The sequence below is a fragment of the Megascapheus bottae genome, chromosome 30 (assembly GCF_031878675.1).
Source record: "Megascapheus bottae isolate mThoBot1 chromosome 30, mThoBot2.hap1, whole genome shotgun sequence".
Classification (NCBI taxonomy): domain Eukaryota; kingdom Metazoa; phylum Chordata; class Mammalia; order Rodentia; family Geomyidae; genus Megascapheus; species Megascapheus bottae.
The window spans coordinates 11,071,035-11,084,623 of record NC_143538.1 but is presented as its reverse complement, the minus strand read 5'-3'; the positions used below and the strand labels follow the sequence as shown (position 1 = coordinate 11,084,623).

The 13,589-nt window shown below is 42.4% G+C and overlaps 1 protein-coding gene across 4 annotated transcripts in view; it reads left to right on the top strand.

Moving 5' to 3' along the window:
- The window catches only part of Chd2 (chromodomain helicase DNA binding protein 2), a 64,226-nt gene that overhangs the window by 1,575 nt on the left and 49,062 nt on the right, over nt 1-13,589 (top strand). The window contains exons 1-3 of one of the 4 annotated variants that reach the window (XM_090321316.1): nt 2,477-2,619; nt 10,904-11,135; nt 13,295-13,381. In XM_090321316.1, coding sequence (XP_090177442.1) covers nt 2,531-2,619; nt 10,904-11,135; nt 13,295-13,381 — 408 coding nt within the window. In that variant the 5' untranslated portion in view covers nt 2,477-2,530. Of the gene's footprint in view, nt 1-2,476; nt 2,620-10,903; nt 11,136-13,294; nt 13,382-13,589 lie in introns of those variants that run through there. The other 3 variants (XM_090321318.1, XM_090321315.1, XM_090321317.1) reach the window with 3 other exon arrangements.

The window sequence follows — 13,589 nt, the reverse complement described above, 5'->3', positions numbered from 1 at the left end:
GATGCCTTTCAGTTTATATTTTAATTTGACTCTATATTTCTTTTCATATACCTGACATTTTTAGACAATTTTGATGATTTATCCAGACATTTACCTGGTTACAATTCCTGAATTTATGAAACCAAACCTGTAATCATAGGAACCTCTGAATACTGTCTTCTATAGTGTTTGTTTCTGTGACTATATTTATAACTATAGTTTCTATTTCAAATATTTTAAGATTTGGATCTGTGTACTTACTAGTAGATCGTGCTTTCTGGCTGGTGGTTGTATCTTTACATTTTGGTTGTTGCTTTACATTTATTGATTTATTTCAACAGTCTGGAATGCTTTTATCTGCTGAAGCTTAACAAATGTATTGTTTGTTCAAATCATGATCTGTTTCATATCCTTGCAGTAGCTTATTAGTGATTTAAGTAATAAAGCTTCTAAGATGTTTTTGTTGCATGATTTCTGTATCTTGTTTTTTCTTAAAGTGCATTTTTGGTGTGTTCTTATGAATTGTCCTGTTGGGATTCTTATCATGAAATTGACAGGTTGTGATTTTTTTTCTTTACAGTTTTGATCTTTGATAAAAGTAGTTTAAAATATTAGGCTAGTAAACTTGCTAATTTTGAGTATGATTTATTATAAAAGTAGTACTCTGAAACCCTGCTTTTGAAAATATAATGCCAAATTCCTATACAGGTTGAATTGTCATACAATTTTGGATTTCTATGAACTGCCCATTTCATTACTGTGGTACAAAACTTCTATTCTGAATCGAGTTTTCTGGAAAGTAATAATTTGAAGAAATAGGAAATTCTAGGTATATTTGAGGAATCATTAAAGGCTGATTTCTTAAAATTGTTACTCCCTTGAGTATTTGATTTGCATATGGGCTTTTGCAAGGTTTGTGGTCTCTCACCAGGCTGTGTTAACTGAAAAAAATGGGGCAATGCTACTTTTTTACTAAATCTATGCATATATATATATATATATATATATTTTACTGATTGGAAAAAACTTGGAAGTTTTCACATATTTGACTACTAATGGAGCTACTGCTGTACAAGCAGCCTATACTCACTGACTTACTGTCAAATATATTTTTGAATCACATGCCTGATGAACACCCAGAAATATTGAGGCGATTTCTTGACAGATGATGGAGTTACTTTTAACTTACGGCAAACACGACAGATGCATGTACGTAATTATCACCTCACTTCCTTATAAGACTATATTGCTTAAAAATTATTAGAGCTATTTTAAAGGAACAACGTACTTGTCGTGATCTGAAATTCAGGGAGTTTCCCCTGCTGGCTTGCTGTGTCATCAGGATTTCTCTGTGAAAGGACCCGAGCTTTTACGGCTCAAAGAATACTGTGCAGGGAATAGTGCGGATAGCCCGAAGTGGTGGCGGCGGCCAGGGGCGGAGCGGCAGCGGGAGTTGGCTGTCGGGTAATGCACACTGAAACCGGGGTCCCGGTTGGGGACTCGTGCACTAAGTCACCGCGGTTATGTAAGTTTGTCTGCGCTCAGGGTCACGCCGACTCTGGGAGGCTGCTCCCTCCCACCGCCCGCCAGCGTCGCGCCCCGGGGATCCACGGCGGGCGGGCGGGGGGCCCGGCCTGGGCGCGCGGGCCTCGGGGCCCCCGGGGCCGGCTCTCGTGGGCTCGCTCCTCGCCGGGCTCCGGGCGGCCCGGGCACTGCGGCGCCTGTGCTCCGGAGCCGGCGGTGGAGGTGGCAGCCATTTTATGACGCCGGTACTAATAGGAAAATCGGGAATTCCGTCTAGGCCGAGCCCCGAACGAGCCTTCCGGCCGCGGCGGCCCGGCCTCCGCCCTGCGCCCCGGTGCCAGCGCCCCGGGCCCGGGCCCAAGGGCGGCCCGGCGTCTCGCGCGAGGGCGGCTCGGGAGGCCCCGGCACCTGGGCGCGGGCCCGGCTCAGTCACAAAATGGCTGTTCCTTTGTGCTGCGGCGCCGACAGACATACTGCATTGCACTGTGCGCTCGCCAGACAGCAGGAAGTTGCCGTGCCGAGTTCAAAGGCCGGCCGGCGACGGCGCCCGCTGCTGATTGGCTGCCGGCGCGCCTGGTAACAGCCGGGTCAGCGGCGGTGCCGCCCGGCAGGCCCCGCCTCCGTGACGTCACCCCGCCCGGCGTGCCGACGGCGGCGTGATTGCGTGTCCGCGCGCGCGCGCGGCGCCGGCCTGCCCGGCGAGTGCCCGCGGGGCGTGCGCGCGCTGGCCGGAACTCCGGGGGCGGCGGCGGCGGCGGCGGCGCCGGCGGCCGGGCCGGTGTCGCGGTCTGCGGGCTGGTGCCGAGCTCCCTCCTGGCCGACTGGAGAGGCGAGGCTCGCGGGGCCAGCCCCGGCGCTGGCGTTTCCGCCGCCCTCCCGCTCCCCTGGCCGCTCCGCCCCCTGTCCTCCGCCCCGCGCGGAGCCGCTTCCGAGCTCTGGTGAAATCCGTTCTGTCACCATTGGCCGAAACCGTTTCCCGCTGGAGGGGGGTCGGCAGGCCGCCCTCCGGGGGTGAGGCCGGCGGCCCATGGCTCGCCAGGCCGGGGAGGAGTTCGTGAACCTACCCCGGTGCGTGTTCACCTGGTGCCACTCCTTCCTCCCCGGAGGAAGACTCAGGTCAGTACGTGCGGTGACGACCGACCACCAGCACCGCCGGCCGGGGACCCGAGCCCTCCACGGTCCTCGAGCGCGCCCGCGCCGCCCATGGCAGCAGCGGCCTCCGTCCGGACCGGGAGCGGGCGTGGGCCCCGCGCGCCCCCGCAGCGTGGCCCCGAGTCCATCACGCCAGAGGGGCCGCTCCGCTCCGCGAGTGAGCTGGCACAGGTGTCACTGTAACGCAGGGGACCACCGGGCGCAGGTGGCTCCCACCTGTAATCCTAGCCAACCAGTCCAGGCAGGAAAGTCCACGAATGAGCAGAAGGCCGAAAGCGGATCCCCGTGGTGCAAGGGGTGTAGTGTCAACCTTGAGAAAAGCAAGGGCGCAGCCTCCCGTCGCTGAATTGTTCAGTACAAGTACCAAAAAACCATACAGAACGACCCCGCTTCCAAAAAAAAAATACCGCCCCAAAGCCCTTCCCGAGCCACAAAAAGAGAGAAACCCAAGCAAAATAGAGACGTCCGGAACGACCTGAACAATAGGCATGGGCCACTTATGACTTATGACTTTTGGGGGCATCTTTCACTAGGACAGTGTAAGTTCTTGAAGCATAAAAGTGTATTGGGAGGAGGAATTCTTAGGAACACTTGGGGATCAGCTGGACAAGTGGTTGTACATAGAAGTTACCTGAAGGTTGTACATGTGATTTTTAAAATTGTGTGCCAAAATGTGTATAACGTCCTTAGAGACTTAAATACTTGCACATATCTCAGCAGCTGTTAGGGTTTCCCCCCTTTTACTTGTGTCTTGTGCGGGCTGGGCAGGTGTTCCATCTGAGCCCCACCCCCAGACCTCCTTTCCAACACTTTCTATTTTTAGTGTTTGGCTTCCAACGTTATAAAATGGTATCTATCACTAGGAGAATAAACTAGCCTGAGCTTCTTTTCAGTGTGTGAAGATGATTATTAATTTTTCATATTTGCTGAATAGACTCAATGTATTTATGTTTGGGAGGGTATAGACATTTCTTTCATGCAGCATACTTTATTTAGCCCAACCCAATTTCCTTGTTCATGAGTTAAAATGTGTATTTACAAAGGGAGCAATTTATTCATGAACTTTTTGCAAGCCTTGGAAGAGCTAATGAACGTTTTAAAAATTGTTTAGGCCCCTGTACTAAGTTCTTTCCTTCTCCCTGTCTTTCCCCCTCCCCATTACTTTTCCCCTTTGTGGAAGAATCCATGAACTGTCAGGAAAAGAATGTTGATTAATACTTTTGTAAATGTATTCTTTTTTTGTATGTACAGCTTCTAGATATTTGATTCTTTAGTGACAAACACCTTTTGTAAAGAATAAATCAGTGGATGTGGAGTTTCAGTTTAAAAGTATCGAGTATACCTTGTTGCATGAGTGAATAGGAAGGGTTAACTTTTACTGGAAACTCAGAATTGATACTTTACAGAAACTTCTGAAACTGAAAGACTCCTCCGGATTTTACCTGTAATTTCCACATTCTGGTCTCACTTATTTCTTACACTCATTTCCACAATAATTTCTCCCCAAAATTTGATACAGTGAATTTGAGCCTAAGTTAAAAATAAAGTACAAGTAATGTTCTTTTTTTTTTTTCATGGCAGTGAGCTATCCTTAAAATTTTAAACCGTTTCCTAACAGCCTTTGAACTCAGTTGGCTTCCTAGAAGTGGTGTAACTTTAACAAAAGATAGTTCAAAAGAAAAAAAAAAGACCTCAAGCAGGGCAAGGAGGCTCATGCCTGCAATCCTAGCTACTCTAGAGGCTGAGATCTGGGGATCAAGCTTCAAAGCCAAGCCCATGCCCTGGCACAAAAGAACCTGAGACTCTTATCTCCAATTAACCTCTAGAAAAGGGGAAGTGGGGCTTGGCTCAAGGGTAACGACCCCCTAAAGCCTGAGTTCACAGACAGTGCTCAAGCCTAGGGGTAGGGCAGTAGCCTTAAACTGAAAACAGCTCAGGTATAAAGCCCAGCCCCAGAATTTAAGCTCCATGCCCCCCCCCCCCCCATAAAGACCTGAGTTATTTTGTTAGTTTGCCTATCTTAACATTTTAAACCTTTTCCTAACAGCCTTTAAACTCAGTTGGTTTCCTGGAAGTGGTGTAACTTTAACAAAGGGTAGTTAAAAAAAAATCACCTGAGTTAGCTTGCCTATCTTGAGTGACTCAGCTGATTAACTTAACTCCCCTCCTGCATTCCTGTAGGACTGGCTAAGCTCCCATTTGTGGTCTTTTAGTACTTGTGTTCTTGATTTAGGGTTGTTTGTGTAAAGTCAGAATAAGTACAGTTTGACCCAATCATCTCATGCTGGTCCTATTTTATATTATAATCTATAATGTGGCACAGTGCTAGATACCCAGTTGATATGTCTGTTACAACCTTTGCTTCTAATCAAAACCTCTATCAACTGGGACAAGACATATTAAAAATGCATACAGAATATGAAGTGGGCCTTCGGCCCTCCTGAAACAGATGATGACCTTAGATGTGGATGATCCAATGATTTTGGGAATAGTTTAGTGTTTGCTTGTCAAACCCTAAACCCTGGTTATGGGTTATGTGTTTTTGTCATGTATTTGATAATTAAAACACTCTGGATTGCGTTTCATACCGAAAGGTATTTCAGTTCCCTTTAATGTGGACAGTCTGTTCCTTCTGGTTGAGGGGCTCTTCCTTAGATGAAGAGGCTGCTAGGCTGCTTTATGCTTAAAGTTTAATCCTCAGTTGGGTGCAGGCAGTGTGTAGCTCAACCTTTACTTTGTAGCATAATTTCCAATTGAGGACATGGTTGGGGTTGCAAGATAGTATAGGAATCTGAACTCAATAATAGGCAGGTCTTCTACCTCTGAAGCCAGGCCCTGACCTTATTTTGCTTTTGTTAGTTTTCAGATAAGATATCTTCACTTTTGCCTTGGGCCTAGAAACTTTGGGATAGCTGGGATTACAGACATACCTTCCATAGAAGGAGAAATTTCTCCTTTTAAAATGTTAATAATGTTAATTGGCGAATTCAGCTTACCACATTGAAAGTACTCTAGGTAAGTCACTTAACATTAATTGCTCCTCCTGCCTTTCTCCTTTTAGTTAAATCGGCAGGTCTGTTTTATACTTAATCTCTTTCAGTTTTTTTTTTTTTTGTTGTTATTTAAAGAACCAGCCTTAGAGTGAGTACCAGGAGTGTAACTGCTTGTTAGGTGAGTCACTAGCAGATAACTCAGCTAGCCAGTTCACCCACCTCTCTGCCTTAGTTCTCTCCACTCTCAGGCTGTTTAGAAAGGTGGAAAGTCCATCCTGAATCCTGTCAGACAGTACTGCTGATATATAAATAGAACAGTAACAGTGTTTATAGCCAATGTAATCAAGTGACCTAAATCTAATTAGTGTAGTTTTTCCCCCTCTGCTTCCTCTTTTTCTTCTTTTCTTTTCCTTTGGTTTATGAATTTATTGTTACCTACTTTTTCCCCTCCCAGTTTAGTTGCAGTTTACTTTTCCTGCCCCCCCACCCCTTCAATTTCAGACCTCAGCTTTACAAAATGTCAGTGTGGCCAGACATGGTAGCTCAGCTTGTAATCTCAGCTCCTCTAGAGCCTGAGATCTGAGGATGACAGTTTAGTCCTAACCTGGGCTAAAAAGTCCTAAGACTCCTATTTCCAATTAACACCAAAAAGCCGGAAATGAAGTTATAGCTCAAAGTGATGGAGTGCTAGCCTTGAGCAAAAGAGCTCTGACACAGAACCCAGGCCTGAGGGTTTAAGCCCCTAGGATTACAGGCATGAGCCATTGGTGCCTGGCCTTTTTTTTTTTTTTTTTTTTTAATAACTAAACAATGAGGAAATGGTTTAGGAGTGGTTTGTCATTCCACAGTGGGTTATAAACCATTCCTAGTGTTAAAATGACATCATGAGTTTTAGAAAACCTGTCAGGCAATCTCATTCATATGGTATATTGAAAAGTTTTCTAGTGCCTGACAGTGGCCATTTTCATGAGGGAAAATTTTACATTGTGCATTTTCTTTTTCTTTTTTTGGTGGGTCATGGGCTTGAACTCTGGGCCTAGGTGATGTTCCTGAGCTCTTCAGCTCAAGGTTGCCCCCCTACCCCTGGCGCCGCAGCGCCACCTCTGGTTTTCTAGTGGTTAATTGAAGATAAGAGTCTCATGGATTTTAGATCCTGGGCTGGCTTTGAACCAGGATCTCAGCCTCCTGAATAGCTAGGATTCCAGGCGTGACCCAATGCACGTGGCTTAAAAGAAACAAAAACCAGAAATGCATAATGCATTGTGTCTGTACCATCAGAGGCCAGGAGTTTACATAAAAGTTTTCTCTAAAAATGTAGCCCCTAAAGTAATTCCCATGAGAAGGGATAGGGCTTTTATTTGTTCATTTATACTTTTTTAAATTGGCTTTTATCAGTTATACAGGGGATGTTTCATTGTTACATCTCTGCAGGTGTTTACCCGATATCCCGTCCATTTTACCCCTTGAACACACTCTCCACACCCTTGTCTGAGTGGTCTGGAAACACTAGGCATATTTCTCTGCAGGTGGACTGAGTTCCACTTGTATACCTGGCATTTGTTTGGTTTCCTTTTTTCCTTTTTGGTGTGGGGTCTGGGGCTGCTTCTTTTGCTTATGGTTAGCACTCTCCTATGTGAGTACAGCCCCACTTTTGGCTTTTTCTGTGATTAGAGATAAACATCTCAGAGGCTTTCCTACCTAAGCTGGCTTTGAACCACCATCCTCAGATCTCAGCTTCTTGAGTAGCTAGGATCACAGGTATGGGCCACTGATGCCTGTTGGAACGTTTGAAAAATTTTTCTACTTTGCCTTAGCTTAGTTACTGTGGAAACTGAATTGTTGATATTTTGCATTGTCTAGAGGTTTTTTTTTTTTTGTTTTTTTTTGCCAATCATGGGCTTGAGCTCAGGGCCTGAGCACTGTCCTTGGACTTTCTCAATGTTAAAGCTCTACCACTTGAGCCTCAGCACCACTTCCGGCTTTTTTCTATGTATGTGGTACCAAGGAATCAAACCCGGGTCTTCGTGCATGCTAGGCAAGCACTTTAACCACTAGGCCACACTCCTGGCCGTTTTTTTTTTTTTTAATTGTCACCAGGAACAATGTGTTTGTTGGAATCCAGTGGGCAGAGGTGAGGGATACTGCTAAATTCTTCTGTAAACAAGACAGTCCCCTCTCTCACTCCAGATCACTCCAAAATGTCCGAAATGTCATGGTGCAGACACAGTGTTGATCACAGTGAGTGTGGTTGCAGAGGAGTTGTAGTCCCTTGCCTTTGATGATTGTTTCCTGTGACCCGATTATGAAACCTCTTTTTTATAGGACTGTGGGCATAGGCTTAACATTTTCTATTGGAGCTTTTAGTCAGGCCATTTAATCTCCCTTATACTTTGAAGTAGCTGTAAACACCACCTGTCTTACAAAAGTCTAAAAATTATAGCCTCCAAGGTAGCTAATAAGGAAAGCAGTCTTGCAGGGCTTAAAGGGATTGTTTGTTCTTATTTAGTGTTCTAAATGTAAATACTTTGCTAGAGATGGTTAGTTATACCTAGTTATTAGTGAATTCTAGGGGGAACTTTTTCCATTTCAGCTGCTTTTCAGAGCTTGGCTGTCTCCTTTTTATACTGAGTCTTTAAGCTTGATGTCATATACTCTAACTCTGATTAGGTGTGCCAATTGTGAACTAGTTGGAGACTGAAATCTGATGTATTTGTTGTAACATCTCCCTACTTACCAGTGAGGCATTCTTGTCTCATTTCAAAATACTTATGTGAATCCATAGTCAACTGTATACATGCAGATGCATAATATATTGATTATATATACTCATAAATAACATCTGAATACATATTAAATAGATATGAATATACAATTAGGCCATGTTTATTTGAATATGTTAGAATATGTATTATATTTCTAATAACTATTAAACCCATTCAAATAATATTCACAGAAATATACTCAAGTTAATATGTATATGTGCAATACATATATACATAGTCATATATACATATATACAGATATATTAATTTGTTTTGATTTTGTTTGGTACAGGGCCTCTGTATAGCCCAGGCAGTCCTCCAGCTCCTGCCTTAGGTTCTATAGTGTTGTGGTTATAGGGTGTACACTTCTACCCTGCATAGATATATCTAATATTCTGTATTTAATAACCTCCTTCCCTTTTCTCTCTCTCTCTCTCTCTTTTTTTTTTTTTTTTTTTTGCCAGTCCTGGGCTTGAGCTCAGGGCCTGAGCACTGTCCCTGGACTTTCTCAAGGCTAGAGCTCTACCACTTGAGCCTCAGCACCATTTCCAGCTTTTTTCTATGTATGTGGTACCAAGGAATCGAACCTGTGTCTTAGTTCGTGCTAAGCAAGCATTCTACCACTAGGCCAAACTCCTGGCCCCCCTTTTCTCTTTTTTAAAAGTAGTTTTGGAGTTTGAACTTGGTAGCATCTGTGCTCCATTGAATGGCACACACCTTGCTTTGTTCTTGTTTCAGTAGCATCTTGTGTTCCTCCCTCTCCCCTCAGCAAGTCTGGATAGACTCTCCTGTTTATGCTTCCAGTGGTAGGAAAGGTGGTAAACTAGCCTCTATGTCCCCTCTACCACATTACCCCTCTTGCTGTTGAGATGGGGGTCTGGGTGCTTTTTTTTCCCTTTTAGCCTACATTATTTCAGTTCTCAGTTCTCCATCCTCCAGTTCCTGAGTAGTTGAGATTTTGTGAACCACCACACCTGGCTTCATTTCCATATTTTAAACCTAGTAATGACTGAGAAGGAATCGCTAGCTACACATTAGCTAGTCAGTCAGATTCTGTAATTCTTTTAACACCTCTGGGCTTTGTCTTTACAGGATTTATTGTGAGGATTGGATACTTTATATTTTGTTGACACAAACATCAGCTCTTCTATTGGCGAAACGTGCTTAATCTGGAAATAGGATCTATGGAGTTTTACTGTAGATGTGCTTTGCATTTTCCAGATTTTGCTTTCACCAGGAAAATACTCAGATTCTGCCAAGTAGTTCAGCCATTTTGTAAGTTGTTAGGAAAACAAACACCATAGCACTGAAATGGCTGGCTGTTGCTCTTTGTACAGAGAGAACCTGTCGACTTGCTGTTTTAAATGGAATATTGCCATGCTGCCCTCTTGTGGACTTTTGGAAAATTGAAAAAAAATAGAAGTGTAAACTGCTTTCAAACTCAAGTTACTAGAAATATTTAATTGCTCCATTGTTATCAGTTGCTTGTTTTCCTGCTTCTTTTAGGTGCATATCACATAATGTCTTTTTTTTTTTTTTTTAATTCTGTGCCTGTTCTGGAGCTGGAATCCAGGGCCTGAGTATTGTCTGAGCTTTTTAGCACACTGTCACTTGAGCCACAGCTCCACTTCCAGCTTTTTGGTAGTTGAAGATAAGACACTCACTAGTTTTCCTGCCTGGGCTGGCCTTGAACCATGATCCTCAGATCTCAGCCTCCTGAGTAGCTGGAGTAACAAATGTGAGCTGCCAGTGCCTGGCAAAGAGAAGTGGGGGGAGCTGTGGAGGCAGTCTTGATCACATTATCAGTCTTAGAATCTGGACTGTTGTTTGAGGCAGGATTTCTGGATTGTGGTTACAAAGTTCCCCAAATGAGTACAATTTACAGCTATTACTGAAAACCAGCTATTACTGGACAATAATAGCCAGATTGTATTCCTTTTGGGTTAAGAGCTTTTGTTTGTTTCTTGTGATTGATTCTATTTTGCCCTAGGGGAAATGATACTTGACCAATGAGATTCATATCAGTCTGGTTTCAGATTGAGATTTCCTTAATTACTCTTTTTTTAAAATGATATTTGTTTATTATTATTTAGTACTAAGGAATTGAACTTGGGGCTTCATGTATGCTGGGCAAAGCACTCTACCACTAAGCCACACTCCCAGCCCTTTCAACTATTCTTAAGCTTTATTTTTTTTTCTCTTTTGGAGGGAACTGTATTATATCTATGTTCTGTGAAAGTTATTTGTAAAAGAACTAATGTACATTTGTCATCTGGTCTATGAAGTCTTAAGCATTATTTGCAATATGAGAATATAAACATGAATTTGAAATTCTTGGTCTTACTTTACTAAAATTACTGGCTTACATTTTATCATGAGGATTTAAATAGATTTGATTTTGTGGCAGTTCTTAATTTTTTTTTTTAATCTGTGTGTGTGTGTGTGTGTGTGTGTGTGTGTATATCCGCCTGTGTTTCTCTTTTTTAAATTAAGTCATTCAGCTTCTGAAGAAGCTTCGGGTTCAGACTCCGGCAGCCAATCGGAGAGTGAACAAGGCAGTGATCCAGGAAGTGGGCATGGCAGCGAATCGAACAGCAGCTCCGAGTCCTCTGAGAGTCAGTCAGAATCTGAGAGTGAATCAGCAGGTTCCAAATCCCAGCCAGTCCTTCCAGAAGCCAAAGAGAAGCCAGCCTCCAAGAAGGAACGGATAGCTGATGTAAAGAAGGTATCTCCATTTTGTCCAGTATAAATGTGCTGCTAATTGGAGCCAGCTAGCAGACCTTTTATTTCTTGGAATACTCTTGATATAACCACTATGGCCACTTTTCTAATAAAGCACCGTGGATACCATTGCAATGATTTCTACTCTACTGGACTAATAAAGTTAATAACATACATCTTTCAGGAAAATATTCAAGCCACCCAATCATAGGGGTAAAGACACGCTTTTTATAATTTTAGATAAAATTTTATAATTTTAAGTGAACAAAAAATTGTTTTTTTAATCTGAATTACAAAAGAAGTGCATCATATAGAAAAAAACTATCTTTATGCAGACATTCTTTGCTTAATAAAACAATCTAGAAGAGAATACAACAATTGGATTATGTAATATTTTCTGAATGATATACAAAGTGGAACATGTTTCTTTTTTTGTGGAAAAATAGGTACTAGTGTAACCATCAGAATTCAGTGGATCTTTTTAACATTTCATTTTGAGAGACCATGAAAATCATAAATACAAGAAACTTCTTCATGAAATGAAAGGTGTGCTGTCATTCTCTAAGATATATAGTAAGATATAAATTATATTTTTCATACTCAGATTTTTATATTAGAGATTTAAATTCTAGATGGTAGCTTCAGCAACCCTATAGTTCAAAAGTGGTCCTTTCATTTAAGTTCTTTGGTTAGCTTCTTCAGTGCTTCATGCTTTGTGACTTGTAGGAGTTGAAGGGAGGTTGTAGAAGGCTGGTAGCAGCGTGAGTGCTAGGAAATAAAAGTTGTCATTATTAATAAACACACCACTGGAGAAGTGTTCTTTCTTGGTGCTTGCTTAGCCTGTGGTCACTCTTCAAGAAGATGATTCAAAGGGTGACTCCCTTGCTTGAGAAAATTCGTACAGGAGTCCTTGGTATACTACACTCAGAAATTTATCCTCCAGGCATGTGGTAGAAGGCATTGCTCAGCAGTCCTCAGTAGCTGGTGTTTGAGCCTGGTTTCTCTTATACAGAAGACTAACAGTGAAAAATGGTAAACACAAGCACAGCCCCTAAGTTTGATTATCCTCCTAGGAGAGAATGCTTAACACATACCACTGAAAGGAACATAGAAACTGCGATTTGTATTCATAAAATGGCCCCAAATCTTAATTGATACTTGAGGACTCCTGATTTATATCTAAAATTTGTTTACCTCTGTTTAAGAAAATGATAGAGAGCTATGAAATGATAGAAGGCTTCAGTACAATTGGATTTGCCTGCTGAGTATGTGGGGTTGCTGAATTATTCAGTGATCAGCAACAAAACGAAATAGAATTTCAAGATAAAATTACATCTGTAGACAGAAATATTCAAATAGCTTTTGAGGCTAGAATAATTGATTCTAGGACACTGGTGTGTACCTATTAGCTGAGATTGTGTGGATGATGCTTTTGGCAGGTACTCTAAAATGAAATCTTGAGCCATGCAGTGGTGTCTTATACCTATGCCTGTAATTCTAGCTGCTCGGAAGGCTAAGATCAGAGAATTCATAAATGCCTCTCTTTAGTTCACATAATTACTGTATTAATTTGTCATACTGTTTGGCTGTAAAATTATATGTCTGTATAGACATATAGACACACACACACACACACACACACACACACACAATTTGTTTTTCCTCAGTACTGGAACTTGGAGTCTGGGCCTGAGTACTATCCTTGAGCTTTTTGCTCAAGGTAAATCCTCTACCAATTGAGCTTTAGCATTACTTCTGGCTTTTTTTGAATAATTCTGAGTAACTGGAGATGAAGAGTCTCATGGACTTTCCTGCCAGGGCTGGCTTTGAACCGTGATCCTCAGATCTCACCCTCCTGATTAGCTAGGCTTATAGTTGCATGCAAGCCACCAGCGCCTGGCTATAAAATTATATTTTAATGATGAGTCAGCAATGTACCCTTATAGTTCAGTAGTTATTAGGGAAAGATATTGTTGAATGTTGTGTTCTAGGATAATAATGACTATTCTTTTTAAATATAATACTCTGATTAAAAATCAGCAAAGTAGCCCTTTTGATAAATAGTTGCTTCAATTCTCTGGAACTGAAGTAAACGTTTCATTAGTGAAAATAGTAAATGTGGATCAAGAGAAGGTGTTCATATGTGGTTTATTAATTTTGTAGATGTGGGAAGAATATCCCGATGTCTATGGAGTCAGGAGGTCAAATCGAAGTAGACAAGAGCCCTCACGATTTAATATCAAGGAAGAGGTAAGATGCAAAGTTTTAAGGGCAATAATTTTAATTTCCTATCTGGCCTTATCCACTGGGATTCTGGAATGTTTTTAACGTGAGCGGATTTCAAGCATGGGAGGTTTTTCGATGGGACCTTCCTGGGAATAAAGTCAGGTAAGATGTCAATTTGGTATAAAAGGAACTTACCAAATAATCGTATAGTAGTGAATATTTCATTAGAGTG